Consider the following 20,359-nt stretch of genomic DNA (forward strand, 5'->3'; position numbering starts at 1 on the left):
AGAAATAATGATGCATCAAACAATCGCAGGCCACATAAAAATTTCCCATGTGCAAACTATACCATAGGTTATTTTGAGACATGTTAAGATACTTCGAGTACTATTTAAGAGCTATATATAAGCAAAGTAAAAGTACAAAGTCAAGTATGCAAATTAAACATGACTTTCAGGGTCCCAATTAATACTGTGTTGGAGAATAAGCCTTGATAGAAAAGAAAGAGAAAGAGAGAGAGAGAGAGAGAGAGAGAGAGAGAGAGAGAGAGAGAGCGCAGGAAGGGAGAAAAGGAGGAAGGAAGGAAGGAAGGAAGGAAGGAAGGAAGGGAGGAAGGGAGGGAGGGGGGGGGGGAGGGAGGGAGGGGGGGAGGGGGGGAGGAAGGGAGGGAGGGAGGGAGGAAGGGAGGGAGGGACTATAAAGTCCTCAAAATATCTGTTATCCCCTTGGTAAGTTGGTTCCTATTGACTTTGGCAGCCTCACACCTCCAGCTTCTGACCCTTGCCTCTCCTTCACTCATTAGCCTCTCAGATTCCTATCAAGAGCAAAGGTAGGAAGGAGATAAATGTGGGAATGGGAAGGAAGGGCTAACTGAATTCCTCTTATTCTAGAGCCTACAAAACTGTGGCTCCCATGCCAGTGGGAATCCTGAGAGGGGACCGATGGTAAGGGAAAGAGATTGCACAATAGGAGAATTGCCGTTCATTTTTCTGAGGCTAATAAAAAAAACCTCATAACTAAACCTGTAATTAAACAGCATATAAAAATGGAATAATGCCCTCGCTTTATGCAAGCATCTTCTCAACCCTGTGGAAGCATTGGTTCATTTCTGCTAATAGAAGCACTGGTGGGGATACACTCCCCCTGCTCCTTGCTTGGGCAACAAAGTTGGCTGGGGTGTGGGAGGGGGGAGGTGGCTCTTAGAATGAGTGTAGGAAATCTGACCCAGCCCCCACCATATGGTGGTGTGAGCCTGGGAAAGATACCATGCTATCCCTTAGTCACCTGTGGCAGGTGGAAGGGCTGGACCAGAGGTCATAAGAGCAGAGCAGGAGAGCTTTCCTTGCCCCTCGCCAGCGCCAGAAGCAGCATTTCGAGAGTGGACCCTGCACCTCACCTGGGCAGCACAATAAGGCTGTCCCTGAAGGTATAGGTGCAGGAGAATGGACCCTGGGGGCATGAAAGCAGAACAGGCCCTGGCCCATGTTCACGGCTGCAAGGGGTGAACTAGCTGGAGCAATGGCAGAGAGCTCACCCTGGTTGTGAGAACGGAAAAGATTTGGCAGGCTGACCAACCCTGCACCTACCCAGACCCAGAACTAGGGTTATGAGTCGGTGCACCCCATCTATGATCTGCTGGAGCATGTGAAAGGGCAGGTCCTGCAGACCCAAAGGTGCAGGGTTTCCTCAAATAGGGAAACAGCAGGATATCCAAGAGGAGTCCCAGTGAGGGCTCAGCACTGATAGTGCAGCAGAAACCAGAGGCCTCGAACCAGATCGGTGACTCTGCAATGAACACTTGCAAGGAAAGATATGAGGATAAAAGGGTAAACTGTGTGACTCACTGGGTCACATTTCAGCTTCCATGACAAGATCTTTCTTTCTTTTTCTTTTCTTGTTTTCTCTTACATTGTATTTTATTTCATTGGGGGAGGGGATGGTTTGCAAGGGCAGAGGACACATACGAAGGGAGAGGGAGATGAATGGGATAGAAATGCATGATATGAAAGATGCAAATAATAAAAATAAAGTTGAAAAATGAAAAAAAGAAGAAGCATTGGTTGGTAGTCATAAAAATCCTAATCAACTTAAAAATTCAATAAGCAAATTAATGCTTAATGCTTTGGGGGTTTGTTTTTTGTTGTTTGCTTGATTTGTATTTAAAACTGTCCCAATGTGGTCTGGTGGGTGGTATGCTTTCAACAACCCCCCATTTATGCTGCACCTTCCCCATCCTGCTCTGTGTCCTAGAAGGGAGAGTTTTAGGGACTGCATTAATGAATACACTTGTTCTTTGGTTTACGAGTCTCAACCATGGAAGGCACCTGGAGTAGAGTAGAAGCAATGGAGACGAGGGTGTTACTCTACCAGGTCACAGGCCACAGTGTTGGGGCTGCAGCATTCCAGCAGACACAATTCTCTCTCTTTTTTCCTCCCTCTCTCCCATCCTCCCCTCCTTTCTCCTGCCCATCTTCCTAGTAATTTTCTATCTCCCCTCTCCTTTCCGGCCTTGGAAGGTCTTCTGCTAGCTCCAGAATGTTTCCCATTTCCCAGTGACTTCTCTCCACACTGCCCAGGTTTTGCAAACAGTTCTCCAGAATCCCTGAAATCTCAAGTGTCTTTCAAAACCACAGCATAGCTACCCATTATCTCTGAGGGTCGTGAATCACTGGTGATCCACAATTGCACAGAAGAGCGAGCTTCTGATTACAGATTGTGAATCCAGAGAAGAGCATTTCTACCCTTCATCCTCCAGACCTGTGCTGTCTGAGATGGTAGCCATGAGCCATATTCAGCTTTTAATAGTACTTAAATTTAAAAGAATGAAACTAAAACTTTCATCCCTCCATTGTAACCAGTCACTGGCTCCATTCTGGACAGCAGGGGCAGTAATCAATGCTATTATCAGAGAAAGCTCCCCTGGACAATGCTTTATACACCAAACAAATAACACCATGCATGGTAAAGCACAAAGATCATTTCTACCTTTGGCTCTACCTTATCATCACAGGTGCAGCCCAGGTCAAAATCAGACTGGAGGTACATGATCCCTGGGTAATTGGGTCTAGTAACTTCCTCCGGGATGGTGGGCCTAAAGGTATTTGTCCGCAGTAAGTGATTCAAACTGCCGTGGGTCCCGTTATTGGGAGCCGGCTTCAATCCTAGGAGATCTGAAGAAAAGAAAGGAAAAGATACAGGTGGTTCTTATTTGTTCTCAGATGAACTATGGTAAGAGCCAAAGCCTTTTGCCTTCCAGGAGTCTATAAATATTGAACACAAACCACAATTGGACTAAGTTAGCACATCTGCCACTCCTAACACACCTTCTGAACCTTTCTGACCTCACAATGCCTTGCTAACACTTCTTGAAATAGCTCTGTTCATTGCTAGAGCACGAATACAGACATTCCCAAAAAACCTGCGTGGAGAAGTAGTTTACTTAGCCATTGCCCGTATGTATGACAATATTGGTACCATCACCCTCCTGTGCACTTCTCTGGACTTTTTAGACCCAAATTTTGAAATAAGACATAATCAGTAAATACCCACAGCCTACCCTCTAACGCACTCCACAAGTGTGGGGACATGAGTAGCTTTTGGCCATGTGCCTTGACAGGCTACCAAAGGATGAACGGGCCGATTTCACAGCAAGTGAATGGTTGCCAACTGGGCATACAGTGACTTGCCTAAGCCGAGAGGCGGGACAGTGGCGAGCTAGCAGCCAACCTAGGGAAAGAACCCAGGAGACCCGACTTTCAGTCTCCCCCTCTAACCACCAGACTGGCACTCCCTTACTAAATAGGAAAAGCTGTCCTCATTCAGCAATGAGAGGCTCAAAGAAGAAAAATAATTAGGAGCACATAAATAGCTGGCTGGGTTGCAAGCTGGCAAAACTTTCGCTGGGCTGCAATGTGAGAGAGGGAGGTGGGGGAACGCTCTGCCGGCATGGAACTCTTGCTTCATCGGGTCTCTGACCAACGGTGTCGAACTGTAATGCTATGTTGGATCAGCCAACGGCTGCCAACAGCAACACTATGAAAACTCCCCATTAGTCAACTGTTGAAGGAACACAAAGAAGCCTTAGAAGGGGGTGACATTCTGTCCTTTGAACCAATGGGCAAGTTACAATTTTTTTTTTCAGTGAGAGAAGGTCGTAGAAAATAGACTCCTCATTTCTTTTTCTAGTAGTAAGGAAATTCACTGGCCAAAGATTGTTTCATCGAGTTTGATTGAACAAGTGACTTACCACACATAACATTGTAAAGTTCGATGTTTTCAAATGGAGGCACTTTCGTCCTGTACTTAAAAGTTGGGCCATAACCTACAAAAACAGTCTTCCAAAAGAAAAGAAGAGAAACATAGTTAACCAGCCCTGCTATCATGAGCAGGGTCTCTCCTATTGTCTGAATTAGCCCTGTGATTCCCTCCCCCAACCCTGAGAACTCAGTTTCAATTCAGTCTTGGGGTCATACCTGCATACTGTTGACCTTGTTATCAAAGCCATGGTCACCCTGAAAAAAACATTTTCCGGATGGCTTCTTATAAACATCCAAAGGTTTCCTACATTGAAACAATTTTATGATCAGTTAGGATTCTGCTCCAAATCATGCTGATAGAAAGCGAATTTGAGGTACATAGGATCCCTGAAAAGGCCTGTCTGAAGCCCAATTTTCTCCATCTTAATTGCAGCATTCCAATAACAATGACAGCTACTTCTGTTCATTCCTCTGGTGTTATTGCCTTGCATATCACCCAGGTTAAAAGGGAAATTTTGAAAAGAAGTCCATGTACTCTCCATGACTCCTGCTTGGACTGAAGAGCTCTCCCTGCTATGTGTTCACCAGGCTCAGTCTCAAGACACAGAAGGCATTTTTCAACATGTGATGTTAAATCAATTCGTGGAGTATCAATTCGTGGAGATCTGTGTTCTATAAAAATATTTGTATGCAAACTTACCTAGCAGGATAGTAAGACTAGAGTTCATGAAGTGGCCAATTTAACACTAACCAAGGCATAGCTAACAAAGTTAGGGCCTCATCTAGGACATATATTTAGAAGTAATGAAAATACAATGAAAATATTGCCTGCAAGATATTACAGTCGCTTAAACTTACCTTTTGTGACACAAAGACACCTTTTACAGAACTGCTTTGTGAACTCTGCTACCACCCAAAATTTTGATGCTTAATAATTCAAGTATTGCCTAACTACAGGCAGGGTACATATCAGCGAAAACTAATGCTTAAGAAAACAAAGAAATCTAATGAATAGGTTTCCACCCAAGAGTGACTTGGATTTAGAATAGCGATAAGCGTGTGTAATAACTCAACACAAGAATGAACTTCAGAAGAGTTAGCACCTGCCTTGCTTGCTCAACTAGTGTCATCTATCACTTAATTTCTGCTCCAAGACACAGTTTTTTCATATAAACTAGACAACTCCATTGTTTTTTCTCTCCCTAGGTGCCACCACACAGGACATAGTCAGCCAAGATACTTTGGCCACATCTCCATAACATTTTTATGTGACATCCCGTCTGTTCTACATGGTTTCATATCTGTCTTTGCATAATCCCACATATTTAACTATTTGGTCTTTTACACTTATAGTAGATTAAATGTCCAAGTGCTTCACGTTGAGACAAAGCTCCCAGAAGACCAATGTTTTTCATTATCACCTCACGCTTAGCCATTAACTATTATAAACTACTGCCCAGCTCAAGTATCCATCATAGTCATTCAATTAGTACTACAAGCATATTCATACGTTGTCTTAAGGTCAAAGTTAAAGCAAAAAAGGCATGAGAATACCCTACCTCTAGGTCTACCCAAAAATGACTAAATCTGCAGTCATTGACTCTTTAAAAGTGGCAGAGCTCCCAGCTCTGCATCAGATCCCAAAGCAAAGGGTGGTTCTCCTTGATCTGGGAGAGCCTTTTGTAGTGCAGAAGAAGGCAAATATCAGTTTTAAGCAGTGTAAAAACATGTCCACAGCAACAGACGTTTCAAGACTAACATTTCCAGGGACTTTCTACAAACACAGCTATAGGCAACCAAGACCACATCAGCAAGGCCTTAGTTGTATTTTGAGTTGTTCAAGGGGAAAAAAATCTAGACTATCTCCATAAAACTTGGCACAGAGATCTATGAGAAAAGACCCCCCAACTTGAGATGTATTATTTCTCTTCTCATAGATTATCTACTATACAAAAATTTCCAAATGAGATTATTTCCAGTCCAGATTTTTGTTAATAAAGACTGAGAACCAAAGGGTTTCCAGATGACAGGAAAGTGCTTGAAAAGACAGAGACAGGCTCCCCATTTTACCTTGCAATGTGCCATCTACGATCCACCAACAAATGGATATCCTCGATTCTCCTGTTGTTGGCATAGTGCAAGCGTTTGGGAAGGTGCTGTTTCATGTAAGGCTTAAAGTGCTGATCTGGTTTTTTACACTGAAATACAAGTGAATATCAGTGTTACAGAGGGATGTTTTCTACCAAAAAAAAAAAAAAATGCTTAGCTAGTCTGTGTCTTGAGAGGTGAAGGCAGTGTTAGCCCAACAAGATGACGGTTAGTGAATAAATGGAATTTGCTATCCCCTATTAAATAATTTATGCTACAAGCAAATAGGTTCCAAGGGAGGTAGACAGTTTTAGAAAGAGATCAGAGGTTATCAAAGAACCTGAGGTATTTCTGAGATAAATTCCTGACCCTTGAGCCCAAAACTGTGGGTGGTTCCAAACTCAAGGTTTTTCCCACTTGCCTCAAGTCAAGGAGAGGGAGAAAGAGTGGGAAGAGGGCAGAAGAGGCATGCAGGCAGATCTGATGGAGTGTTCAAGCGCTTTGAAGTCTCTACCTGCGGGATGGGGTGGGGGGCACATAAGATGGGGACAGATCTGTTTCAGAGTGAGTGAAGAGCTGACTAATCATGAGCAAACACTTCTGAGCTTAATAGGAAGAACAAAGCCTCGGTTTGTGTCATCGCCAAGACCGTTGGGGAGTCTACAGTTGACCATGGGCCAGAAGTTTTGAAAGCTTAGGGGAAACAAATACACAGGACCGCAGGTCAGTGAGGAAAATGTTCCTAACCACCTACAGGGAAGGCAAACATGAGAAGGTGAGCATGTCGCAGCTGCTCCAAGGGCAGAGGCCTAGCGGTTTGCAACACTTACCGTAAGATTAGCAATAATGGCTTTAGGGTCATCTGTGCAAAGAAAGGGAGAAAGGTATCAAAACGTAACCACGAAGAGAGGTCATTTTTACAGCGAGACACTTAACGCTTCCACCCCATTCAGTGTCGTTTTGAACGGATGCATAATTGAATGCAGGTGTTTAATATTTCAGTGACAGGGCGGGCAACAAGTGGCACACATCCTGCAGCAATCTGCCCTGCAAGACGCAGGGCTCCTCGCCTAGAAGGGAAGTCAGTCCTCCTCCTGCAGCACAGGAAGACTGCTAGGTAACCTGCTTCAACCTTTCCCAGCGGAGTCCTGTGCAGCACCCACTTGAGTTTGTGTGCAATTACATGTCAGGAACTGAGCTGGACATTTTCAGGGGTCTTTTATTATCATCATTTCCTGTTCCTCTGCAAGGTTTTGGAACAAGCAACCCTTTGCTGCAAGATGAGTTTCCTAATGCAGCAAGCGAGATGTTTCTGTAGTGACATCAGAGGTCTAATTAATAGGTGAGTGCTCCTTTCCAGCTGCAGGCTCAAGTGTGTGCTGCCTTTTTTTTTTTTTTTTTCACAACCAGGAGACAAAGACTATTTCAGCCTACACTCAAACTAGCTTAAAGTACAACTATGTAAATGATGGTTGTGTGTGTGTGTGCCGGATCTTATTGTCGGGGTGCCCCTCGGTACGGACTGTGCGGAAAAAGAGATTGTAGGCTGCTTGGGTTTTGTTTTGTTTTTTAAAAGAAGAGGTTTGCCTCAATCTGTCATTATAGAATCAGGAGAAGAGGAAAAGCAGTACTCAGGAGAGATCCGGCTTTCCCAGGGCAGGCCCCCCAGGGACAGAAACATCAGCGGAGCTTTGCTGCTGTAATCCCCAGGGCTTGGTGCTTAGTAAGCACTCAATGAACAATAAAACAATTGTTCATATTTGAGGAAAATGCGGGTTCCCTCAAAGTACACATGCACACGCTAAATACTGTCTTCAGAAACTTAGTCCAAAAGCTCTGAAATCCAAAGGTAAAAGCGTTGATTCCATTCTACTTAGGTTTTAAGAGCCGCATTTAACAGAAAGCAAGCAAGTGATCACGGTAACAATAACTGAGTCCATGCTGTGCACCTATTTCTCTCTGAGAGCTTTGGGGCCTTTCTGTCTGATCATTCGTAAGGATGCCAGGATACAGGGGCTATCAGAGGTCTCACTCAGCCAAGTGGTTTTAGAAGGTGAAGGAGCTTGCACAATGGAGCACAGCACGTGGTCCCAGTGAGCCAGCCACGCCCCACACTTCTGCACTCATTGGCCTTGTGAATCACAGTGTTTCCAGGGACTAAACAGAATAAATTCATGTCCTTTGATAGGTGAGAGCCGTGGGTCTCAACTCTCCTACTGCTGCAATCCTTTAATACAGATCCTCATGTTGATGCAATTCATAAACTTATTTTTCTTGCTGCTTCATAACTGTAATTTTACTACTGTTATGAATCACAATATATTTTTGGAGATCAAGGTTTGCAGAGAGGGTTGTGACTAACAGGTCGAGAACTGCTGGCTTAGAGAAATTAACAACATGGGACAATCTCATCCTTAGACACATCCCAGAAAATTCTTAGGAAATACCAGTCCTTCTGCCTTTACTAATTATCATTTCATGCTACCCAGCCCATTTTGCATGAGAAAAGGGTGGAGATTAAGGATCAGCAAGTGGGGCTGGCCAGATGGTTCAGCCAGTAAAATACTTGCCTCCATGCCTGACAACCTGAGTTTCATTCCAAGAACCAAAATGTTGGACAGAAAAACAAATTCCCACAAGTTGTCTGTCCTCTGATCTCCACACATAAGCTATGGCAAATGGCATTGTTGTATATCTATACATACATACATACATACATACATACAAACACAATAAATAGATGTAATTGAAGTTTTTAAAAGAATCAGCAAATCCGGGGTCTAACCCTAGCTCTCTCTGCCATTTACTGCCACCTCTGAGCTAGCTCCTTCAACCCTTTCTCTGCCCCTGACCTCTACTGCCCATAAATAGAATGGCTATATATATATATATATATATATGTGTGTGTGTGTGTATATATATGTATATATATATATGTATATATATATATATATATATATATATATCACAAGGATACTGGAGGGACTTTAAAAAATTGTGTTCGTATTCATCTGAAAGAATGATAAGGCCAAGACCACTTCTTTGTATTCAACACAGAGCTTTGACTATAGATTAAATATGATGTAATTACATTTACACACTTCTCATTCAGTCATCCCACAACCCTTAGTCTATGCATGAGGAAACTGAGCCACAGTGTTGAAGAGGTTTGTCCAGCATCTCAGTGAGAACCTGGCAGAGCTGCAAAGTGAACCACACCATAAGGCCACCATTGTATTCTTCGTTGCCCACCTCACTGTCTCTCCCCAAATGAAGGGAGAGCACAAATATTTCATTATTGGTAGTGTAATCCCATAGGTCCCCAATACGCTCGTCTACTCAGTCTCCCCTTTACATTTACTAATGTCAGAAATGCTTTTTGAAATGAAGAAATGAACAAATTCATGCATACACCTTCAAACCCAAGGGCTTAAATAAAGAATAAATAAAATAAAGGCTCGTATCCAGTCCAAGGGAGCAAAGGTGCTGGGGCTACAAAGGACAGAAAAGGACATGGAAAAAAAAGTAAGAACACCAATATTTTGTTGATTTCACAACGTTGACCCTGGAATACATCCCATTTGTGTTGACTTAGGAACATAGCTTAGGAAAAATTTAAGTTTCCAAAGCATTGGGCTTGATGTCAGTGGTTTATTATTCTGAACGTTCTAATTTAATGTAGCATGTCTGAAGTAAAACTATATATATTTAGAAATGTAGAATATAGGCTCATATGAAAATGCCCTATGTGACATAATGCTATGCACCATTAATATATACAATGAAAAAAAAACTTTTTTAAGAATTTAAAAGAGGATCCACATAGTTTCCAAAATCTAGATGGTGGTGAGACAGACTGAAAGTTTGTGTTAGTGGCATATCACACCCGCAACATGATAAACAAGTTCAAACAAAGACTCATAATTCTTCTAGGTTTTTTTAATTTCCAATTTTTCAGAATAGTTAACACTCTAAGAATGTAGTATTTTTCCTCTCATGTGCTCTGAAGATCACTTTGAGAAAAGGAAAGAGCCAGGAGGTACTAGGGAACTTGAAGGTACGCATGTTGGTTCTGTCAACCGTGAAACTATCTTCACCAGAGGGACCAGTCTATCCTTTTTGCCAGAAAACTCACCCCTATAAATAGATATTTATGTTGTATACATGCTTCAAATTAAGTGCAATTTCTATATGATAAAAATAAGAGCAAATATTCGGCCATTGCTGCTCTATGCTTGGAACCACTCTTGGTTCCTGTCCAGTTAACCAATTACACATTGGTTAATGTTGGCAAGAGTCTTCATAGATTACAAGTCTTTATCATAGATGAGAAAAACTGAAGCCCAACTAGAATTTCTCTAGCTTCAGAGAACAAGTCTTTACCTGTTCTGTTGATTATTAGTTGAACTACTTAATATTTGAAGAACCAACTTACATTTGGGATTATTGCTAAATTTGGATCGAATTCTTCCTAGCGTTCCAGGAACTAAAGTAATATCATCCACGTTAGTCAGATAGTTGCTCAAGAACTCAGTTCTGTCACATGTCACGTCTTCCATTCCTACGGGGACAGAAAAACACACATACACACAGTGCTGTCAAACAGTATTAAAGTTGAAATCCTAAAACATCCAGACACACACTGGAGGTGACATTCTAACATTGCTCTAATTAGATCATAGCAACTTAATAAGAGGGAACTTCACCTTTGAGATTGTTTTGAAATGACATTTTAAAGATGTATCTTTATAATCTTGCTCCAGATATTTTCATCTAACCATACCATCTCACACACAGGTTGAAAATATGTCACCTCAATTATTACTTTGAGTTATTCAGCAAGAACAGCAAGACAAAAAGTCCTGTCTGAGGGCCAGGGAGATGACGCAGTGGGTGAGCGTGCTTGTCTGACCCTGACTACCTGAGTTTGACCCTCGAAGCCTATTATGGCACAGGGAAATGACAGACTACCACAAATTACATTCTGACCTCCTCATGAGTGCTATTCTCTCTCATCTCATAGGCACACGATAAATAAATACATAAATAAATATAAGAGTGTTTGAAAAACACAAGCTATTGACAGTCATTATAAGAAATATTCATTTCTTGGGGAGAGGGAACAGAAGGAGAGGAGGGAGGGGAAGCTGTGGTTGGTATGTAAAATAAAATTTAGTTAAAAAATAAATAAATAAAAATAAAAAATCTTAAAAAGAAAACTATTCTTTAAAAATAGGTCCTATTGAGCTTGTGGAAGCCTAGGATCTCTACCCAATGGAGGGGGTGGAAGGGAGACTGGAAGGTGAGCACAAGGTCCTCAGGCAGGTCAGGGGGTAGGTGGAGTTTTCAGCATGTGTTTACGGCCTCTGTCTTAGTAAGGTTGGTCTTAGATCACAAGGATGGGCAGAATGAACAGAAAAATCTATGTTCCCACCTAAAAATGGAGGCCAATGGCTGTGGCAGGGATGGGTGTGACTGTGTGAACCTGAGGTCCCTGTCAGAACACAGGGACACAGATAAGGTGTGGAAGGCAGTAAGCTGGTCCTCAAATAGGTCACCGGAGGTCATTTCACATCTGTAAAGTTCTTTATAATCACATTTAAGCTGCTCTCCTCAGTATACAATGAGAATTTCTATACCAGAATGTATTTATTTATAACCTTCCAGCAATACTAAACAGGAAAGATGTTAAACATTTCTAGAAATCAAAACATGGGAAACTACTAATACCAACAAGTTGTTTATCACTCACCATAAAAAACAAACAAACAAAAAGTAGACCCTATTGCTTCAGGATTAGGGAGAGAGTGGCATAAACGACTGGAATAAGCGCTTCTCCTTCTCTTTTACAAAATGTGATTTCTAGGGCTGGAGAGATGGCTCTGTGGTTAAAAGCACATAGGGTTCTTGCAGGGGACCCGAGGTCAATCCTTAGAACGCTTGTCAAGGAGATTACAATTGCCTGTTAACTCCAGCCCCAGAGGGATGTGGCACTTCTGGTCTCTGCCAGCACAGAAACACACACACACACACACACACTCACGCACACGCATGCACACACACAAGCGCACACGCGCACACACACACACATATTTAAATGATGCCACTTCCTGTTCTTCTTCTGTCTAGTACATTCCCATTCTTAAGGATAGAGCCACAGTTCCTCTATCTCCTCACTGTTGGCCTTGGGTGTGGCTGACAATGTTGGCAGCAAGAAACGAGGGACAGAAAAACAGTCAGTTCAAATGACCACCCAAACTGAAAAACAAAATAATGTACAAAAACAAGTTGTAGAAAGTTAGCATCTCCCACACAGAAAAGGTAACGTGAGGGAGATTTTTTTTTTACCAACCAATATTCTTTCCCACCCTCAAATTTGTTTTCTGCCTTCTAGGGAAGTTTTCAACATTTTGAAAACTAATTTAAATCTTTAGATTATAAACTCTAGCCACTCTAGAGAGCTAAATCTCACAGAAATCTTTACTAATATTTTTTAGAATTCCCATGTTGACCCAGAACAGCAGAAGTTAATGGTGTAGCTGGTGTCACCCCACACCTACGGTTTGACTCTCTGAAGTTCTAGTTATCTGGTAAGCAACAACCCAAAACATATTAATGAAAGAATCCAAAAACCAATGACTTACAAATTTGAAACTTCCATTCTAAATTGCATAATGAAATTGATTGCTACCCTGTTCCATTCTGCTCAAGACGTAAGTCAGATGTTTAGCCAGTGTGTCTGTGCAGTAGTTAAGAGAGATCACATTCATATAACTTTTTACAGCATGCTCTCCTAATTGATGGATTTTATCACTAGTGATTGTTGCTAATTTCTTAAATTATATCTTATAATTACAAGTGTATCAGAAAAGGCGTATAGGTGTATCAGAAGAGTGCCAACTGCAATGGCAGACTAGGAGTCACAGAACAGATCCTCCTGGGATCAAGGGAGACCACTGAACTGTCTGCCACAATCTAGTACAGTAATATCCTCCAAGAAGGAAAATAAATGATTCTATAGAGGGTCTTAAGAGTTTAAAGAAATGTAATCCAGAGTGGTCCAGATCTGGTAAAATTCCAGTTATCACTTCTGGCGATCCTGGCTCTGTCTCTTCTTCTCTGTCTTGATTTTTTTCACTGCTTTGGGCAGACATCGTGGGCAGCTCTGCAGAGCACATGGGGAGGTCAGAGCACAGCTCGATGGAGCCAGTCCTCTCTGCACCTTTTCCCAGGTCCCATGGAGCTGACTCAGGTCACCCGGCACACACTTGTCCTCACTGAACAATCTCACTGACTCTCTTTTAGTTTTTAATATCAACTAGCACGAAGGAGTAAGGCATATTTTAATATAACAGAAGCATATTGCATTTTTTAAAAAGTCTTTTCTTTTTTTTTTCCAGGACAGGGTTTCTCTGTGTAGTTTTAGCTGTCCTAGAACTCTCTCTGTAGACCAGGCTGGCCTCAAGCTCAAAGAGATCCTCCTGCCTCTGCCTCCTGAGTGCTGGGATTAAAGGCCTGAGCTGCTACCACCTATCATGTGTTATCTTTTAACACTGAAACTTTCAACATGAAAGCGTTAAAATAATGAACAGCTGTGAGTTCTAGTAAAATGTTACCCCAGAAAGGGAAAAATCTCCACACACAGATGAATAGAAGCTGGAAAGAATATTCTATTCCTCCGTTACATCTTCTGTAGTTCAACACTGAGCAATCTCCCTAGGTTGCAGAGAGCATCAGGCAAATGTGCCCAGAATTTCTCTAGAATCTACCTCCTTCCCCCCTCCAGACTGATGTCCCCTATGTGGAATGTGAAGTCCGTGTTTTCATTCTTCAGATGAGGGAACTGAGATTTGCAGAGGCATGGTGCAACCTGAGCTCCACAGAAATCCATTCTGTCAAAGCCCAGGGCCCGCCTGAAATGCTAGGCAAAATGCCTTCCGAAAAAGAGGTGCCCTGGCCTCCCAGAACCAATGGGTCCATTCGTTCCAGCAATCTTTACATTGAGAGAGGTTTTTACTCTGCATGATGTGACCTTTACAGTACTCCGACATGTGACTCACTAGGACCATCCGCTTCTTAGATGTCTGCTTCCAGCTTGTGAGTAAATGCTCTCCACACTTCTGGGCAACTTAAATTGAATTAGTGTGTCACAAGCTCCCAATTTCCACCCTGTCTGCAGCTTTCCACTAAGCCAGACTAGTAGAGAATGATCTACAGAGAGTGTCATTTAATCCACTCAGGGAAGCAAGTTAGCGCCCGCAAACCCCCACTCCTTGCCCAGTTTCTCAGCTCTTCTAGAACGCTCTGGATATAAAATTTCAAGGGCCAAAATATGACTAAGGAGACTCACTAACTAGTAATAACAGAACTGTGAAGAAGTTAATCAATTTGGAATTTTTTTAAACACTCTGCTAGACCTACTAGATGGAACAGCCCCAAATTCCAAGGTCGTTATTATAGTTCACAGTTTGATAGTTTCAGAACATAGGTGGCACATTCTAGAACTGATGTCTATGAAAAGAACTGATCTCTGAAAATCAAGTATGCAGCTAGCTAGATTGCATAGTATTGGAAGGAGCTATGTAGGCTGCTGAGATAGAGAGTCAAACAGTTTTGCTCAGCTGTGAACCCAATGAACAGCGATAACCAGTGTGGGAAGATGCCCCATGGGTGTAATCGTGGCAAAATGTGATGTGGGTAACCAATCACTCTCTGCTTGGGTTTCAGGCCCGCTCTATAAGAGGAAGCACATGTCTGGTAGTGTAAGTTTGACCAAGAATGCGTGACTGATGAACTTAGAAGCCCCGGGGGTAAGCCTACTCCTATTATTCAGCTAAGAGGACATAGTATCCAAATGCCCTCTAAAGTTGTGTTTCTATAGTCATAGGGTAATGCAGCTTTCAGATCTCATCAGGGTATTTCTTTTGTGCAATGGACAACAGTTAATGCAGAAACTCACAACTTGTCAAAATGCAAGAAAGTATCTGTGATGTGCTCAGCCATAAACGGAACATCTATATCACGTCTCTTTCCCCGAGGCTCAGCGACCATTGCAGGGTGAAAAGAGCAGGAGAGCTAGAGACTGGAGCTGGGGCAAGAGAGAAACAGTGTCTTCTGGACATGACAGGACCACTACACTGATGAACTCACAGCACCTGTGATGGCCTGGACCAGATGAAGACAGTCAACATCCATGATGGAATAGAGAAGGAATCATGAGCCTCCATTCTAACTGAAGAGCTATTGACAGTTGATGAGTCCTAGGGAAGGAAAAGTTGGTTTTCTTTAAGGATGTGTGCCCTGGTAAGTCTACCATGTTCCAACAGATGTCATAAATATATGAGTAGCTTAAACTGCACTTTAGTGGCTTATTAATAAAAAAAAAAAGGCTATAAGGATGGGAGGAGTTGAGGAAGATTGAGTTGGATCTGGAAGGAGTTAGGCAAAGGGTTGAGTGTGTGTGTGTGTGTGTGTGTGTGTGTGTGTGTGTGTGTAAAGAAAGAAGGAAGGGAGAGTAGGCCACTTCCTACACTACTTTCTCTTAATGGTGTTCTGTCTTGAGGCTTTGAACTCCCCCTGAGAACTCCAGGAAACCATTTGACTTCACAGAGGCAAGAGACTATCGCCTGCTATGCAGACGTCCCAGAGGAAGTCATTAATATCATGTATCAGATGTCTGCAACATTGCAATAGGAGACAGAGTTTTGCAGAAAGGCCCCTCCTGCAAAGAACATGAGAATGCAGGAATATCTGGGTCTCTCTAACTGTTGTATCATGACCTAACTTCTTTCCCTATCCTGAAGCAATTTTAAAAAAAAGAAAAAAAAGAAAGAAATTAAGAACAGAACCTTGGATTCTGAGAGCAACGATTCCTTTTCTCAGCACCCTAAAAAATTTCAATTGTTTGTTCTGTTTTTTGGGGGGTTTTGTTTGTTTGTTTGAGACAGGGTTACTCTGTGTAGCCCTGGCTGTCCTAGAATTCATTCTGTAGACCAGGTTGGTCTCAAACCACAGAGATCCACCTGTCTCTGCCTCCGGAGTGTTGGGATTAAAAGGCTGTGCTTCCACCATCCTGCAAAACTTCTATCTTAATAACAAAGAATAGAAATGAAGCCTTACCATGGTCTCCAACAAAGATAACGTTCACACACCGATGCAGTTTGAGCTGTTTCAGTCCATCCATTAACTGCCCCACCATTTTGTCAATCTCCCTCAGGGGATTTGTCATCTGTAAAAAGCAAGTTGGTCCTCACAAACTTATTTATGTATTTTTACCTTTCGATTTCCATAGATCTTCTACCCTTAGAACATTCTGGAAAGAAAACTTCCGGCCCAGAGGCAGAGTTTTGTCTAGGGAATATTTCCCCACTATTTCCCACACCTTTTTTTAATGGAAAAAAATTAAAAACTCTCCTGATCCCATCCCTTTTCAAAGGTTTTGATGTGAAAATATCACAAATTGCTGAGGCAAATCCTTTGTGAGGTGCAAAATGGCTTTTCTAAAATGTAAACGCAGTCTTCAAGTCCAAGAGTTCTAAGAGTGAATAGAAAAGAGAGAAAGAAAGAAAGAAAGAAAGAAAGAAAGAAAGAAAGAAAGAAAGAAAGAAAGAAAGAACTGAACAGACGGTCAGACAGAGAGTGGGAACCCTTGTTCCCTGTGTGAAATCACCCAGCTATGAACTATGTCAAAAAAAGAGAGTGGCTGAGGGATTCACAAAGCACTAAATTTAGAGATTAAAACCATCACCTCCTCCTGGAAAACGAATTAGGACATCATTAATAAAACAGAATTCATCCCTTGTTCCAAAGACCCTAAATGCCGACCTCAGAGAGCAACCAACTGCCTGCAAACGAAGCTGTCCTAAAGGCAGGTTACTGCTTCTCAACCTCCTCTTTACAAACAGACTAAATAAGAATCAACAAGAATCCTAACAAACAAAAAGGAACCACAGAATGTGTTCTGTTTAGACTAATGAAATACAAACTCCCGATTCTTCTCCGAGGAACATTTCCAAAGCCCAAGAATCTTAATCCACCATCTCCCACTGTATTTTCAACAGGAGTCCTGAGCACCCACACGTACGTCGGATCGCCTCCCTAGACTCATCTGACGATGAAACGGAAAGATTTTTAGGAAACCTCATAGTTTAGGTGACTTTTCCAACTGAGATAACAAACACACACATACATCCAAGATAACCAAGATGAAAACAAGAGACCTGAGCATCACTTCCAATCAAATACATTATGGCCTCTGCCATTTGAATCTTCTCAGGTGACTCGAGACCTTTCCTTGTATTGTTTCATTCATGAAAAGAGGCGGCAGCATTTTTTCTTCATGACAGGCGTCAGCGTTCCGAGTCACAACTGAAAGCTGCAGAATGAGATGTGCCGCAAAACCTGAAGGGACTAACAGATGTGAGTCTAAGCCGTATTTGTCTGAGAAACACAAACTGTCCTCCAAGATCCATGTCTAGACATGGAAACACGAAATGCATAACACATGTCTCTCCTTGGCTGGGAGCTATTTTCCTTTATTCAATGGGACAAGTCAGGTAAAATCCAGAACCTACTTCTTAGCAATCAGGTTCATAAAGAAGAATATGCCTCAGAGGAATTTGAAGGTTTTAGGGAAACCTTCAAATGAATAAGCAGAAAGTTCTTTTGAATATAACTGTTAAAAGTAAATCTCGTTACTATCACTCTGAGAAAAACATGACGCTCTGTCTGCCCATCATTTTCTCTTTCCTGCTGTCTCAACTATTCTCCTGGCCACAAAGACCTCTGCTGGTCTCAGAAAGTAGACACCACTCACGTAAGTCAGCATTCCGTCGACTTCTAATCTACATTGTTGTAGAAAAAAAAAAAACCACACCCCACTACCTTCTGAGAATCTTCTCAAGAGGCAGTACCACAAGCCACCGTGACTTTTTTTTTCAAGCAGAAATAACAGCCCTCCAAGCTGTCCCTCCAGCGTAAATGGCAACATCCATGTGGAGTTAACTAACTTTAAAGAGGATAAAAGACTCCTTTTTTTTTTTCCTGTTGTAAGGAGAGTTCAAGATGTCTTCACATCACCGTTAACCCCTGATGGACCAGACGGCCCTGGACTCAAAGCCAAGGACCGCACCAGTTTTCCGAAACCTTACCCAGACTGTTTTCAAACCAAGTTACCAAAGGCAGCCTTCAAGCCAGACCTGCCCGCCACAGAGGTTTGGAACAGCAGATAAACTTACTTTGTCCTGACGAGCTTCCGCTGCATAATGATCCGTCCTATGCAATTTCCTTCTTCTTTTCTTTGGAGGAGAAACTGGTCTTTCCTGTCTCCTCTTAGGGGCAACTTTCCTCTTAGGTCTCTTAGCCGGAGTAAGAGGTGAGCCATAACTACACTCCTGTGCTGGCGGATAAAGATGTCTGCACTCAGAAGTCGTCTGTCCCCTGGGCCAGGTGGTAAAGCTCATACTTTCCCATCTGGGGTCAGCAGAGTCTGAGCTAGGAAAACTAAGTTCTCCTTAAGGGAGAACACATTGGGATGGGATAGGATTCAGGGCCCTCTATAGAGAGAAGCCTCTGACCTGGGTCTCAATGTGGTCCCAGCTTCATTGCTGACCACAGGATATGATTTCAGAGGATCTAGTCATGTAGGTGCTTTGGGCTGAAAAGCCCGTGTTTGGATACATCTGCAAGTGACATTAGGCAAGCTGGGCTGTAAACAGACTGTCCCTTGGTTACAGAAAGCTCTCTGTGCATGGAATACTAGCTTGTAACCAGAGTCAAAGTCACTTGGTCACCTCAAGATGACAATGAGGTTTGTGTAGGTGATTCCAATTCAGTGACTGATGGGCATCTATCTGGTCACACAACCAAATATATCAGAGGGCTCTCAGCTTGCATGTTCAACCAAGGACAAAATGAAATAGAAATAATAAACAGTCCCTATGGGTCCTGAATAAACTCGTATACATCAGGACTGTCATCAGGAAAGAGGAGTACAGGACTGCGTATTTAGAAATCCTCTTTGAAATTCGAACTAGGAAAAGTCACTGTGATTTCTTCATCACGGTAGAGAGATGAAGAAAGGCTCCACTCAGAGTCTCGCTACAGGAAGCCAGCTCCCTACCTGAGGCAATAGTGATTCCCTAAGTATTGTCTGGAAATCCAAAGAGCGGTAACATCTAACCACCAACTGAAGGAAGAGGCCCCGGTGCTGGAGAAAACCAGCCCCTGATTTGCTGATGGTGCAAAGGTGAATCAAAGCAGCAGGCTCTGACGTCTACCTAGCTACCTTATCTCTTGGCAGGACTGTTCCAAGAGCCATTGGGAATGCAGGCAGGGGCAGAACAGCGTTAGTGTCACCAAGGGGAACAACTGCCATGCGGTTGCTCCATTCCCAGGGCAAGCGAGCGGCTGCAAGAGCACCTCTCTTCTGTCTTACCCTCTCTCTCCGGCAGAGCAGTCGAAAGTCACAGCCCCGTAGACTTTGGTTTGGTTTGCTTTGCTTTTAATGCTTCTAGTTTAGGCAAATCTCCATGAGAAGAGCAGGAAAAGGAAGAGGATTTTTTTTTTCCATGTCATGGTCACCGAGTACATTCCGCGAGCGCTCAAATCTGCCCATCAAACTCTAGGCCATTTGCAAAAGACTCCAACATTCCAAAGACACCCAGAGAGAACCCTTAAAGTTGCAGCAGGTTAGAAGAGCAGAAGGAACGGAGTTTAAGCCAACTGAGTTTTCATCCAGTCATTACAAAGGCATGTTTCTCTTTCTTCAAATGTTAGAGGTAGACAAAAGCTAAGTTTTTCACTGACCAGCCATACTTCAGCCTGAATTTAGAAGTTTTAGCCTGAGGTTATTCAGAGGATGGGGGAAGGGGTGCGATCATCCCTGCTTTTCAGAAGGATTCTTTCCCATCTGAAGGTAGGGACCAGCCAGCCAAAGCTCTGCCTCTAGGCCCAGAAGAGCAGCCGAACAAGAGGTCACAGAGGAAGCGGAGATCAAAGAGAAAAAAGATTGTGCCAATAATCAAAAGCAAGCATATTTTTGAACATTCACCATTACACTAGGAAACCAGGAGCAGCACGCCATTTCTCAAAACTGTTAGCCCCGTGTTTGGCCGTCTCAGTTAACAGCTTTTGAGACTCGCCCCGAAAAACAAGTGTACCCAACTATTAAGCAAACAAACCACAAACTTCAGTTGAATTTCTCTTACTGTGCCATATAGCTGTTTGCTAGTTAGAATTATTCCAATTTTAAGTACAAGTGTTTTCTTATTATTTATAAAATGGTATGCATTTTAAATAATAA

The 20,359-nt window shown here is 42.6% G+C and overlaps 1 protein-coding gene across 6 annotated transcripts in view; it reads right to left on the minus strand.

The window, feature by feature from the left end:
• Enpp2 (ectonucleotide pyrophosphatase/phosphodiesterase 2) overlaps positions 1–20,359 on the minus strand; it is a 121,014-nt gene that overhangs the window by 21,496 nt on the left and 79,159 nt on the right. For 3 of the 6 annotated variants that reach the window (XM_038343173.1, XM_038343172.2, XM_038343171.2), the window contains 7 exons: positions 16,177–16,285; positions 10,493–10,618; positions 6,888–6,919; positions 6,040–6,167; positions 4,186–4,273; positions 3,960–4,047; positions 2,699–2,883 (listed from right to left, as the gene is read on the minus strand). In XM_038343173.1, coding sequence (XP_038199101.1) covers positions 2,699–2,883; positions 3,960–4,047; positions 4,186–4,273; positions 6,040–6,167; positions 6,888–6,919; positions 10,493–10,618; positions 16,177–16,285 — 756 coding nt within the window. Of the gene's footprint in view, positions 1–2,698; positions 2,884–3,959; positions 4,048–4,185; positions 4,274–6,039; positions 6,168–6,887; positions 6,920–10,492; positions 10,619–16,176; positions 16,286–18,293; positions 18,450–20,359 lie in introns of all 6 variants that reach the window. The other 3 variants (XM_038343176.1, XM_038343177.1, XM_038343174.1) reach the window with 3 other exon arrangements.

Source organism: Arvicola amphibius, chromosome 9, assembly GCF_903992535.2.
Source record: "Arvicola amphibius chromosome 9, mArvAmp1.2, whole genome shotgun sequence".
NCBI lineage: Eukaryota > Metazoa > Chordata > Mammalia > Rodentia > Cricetidae > Arvicola > Arvicola amphibius.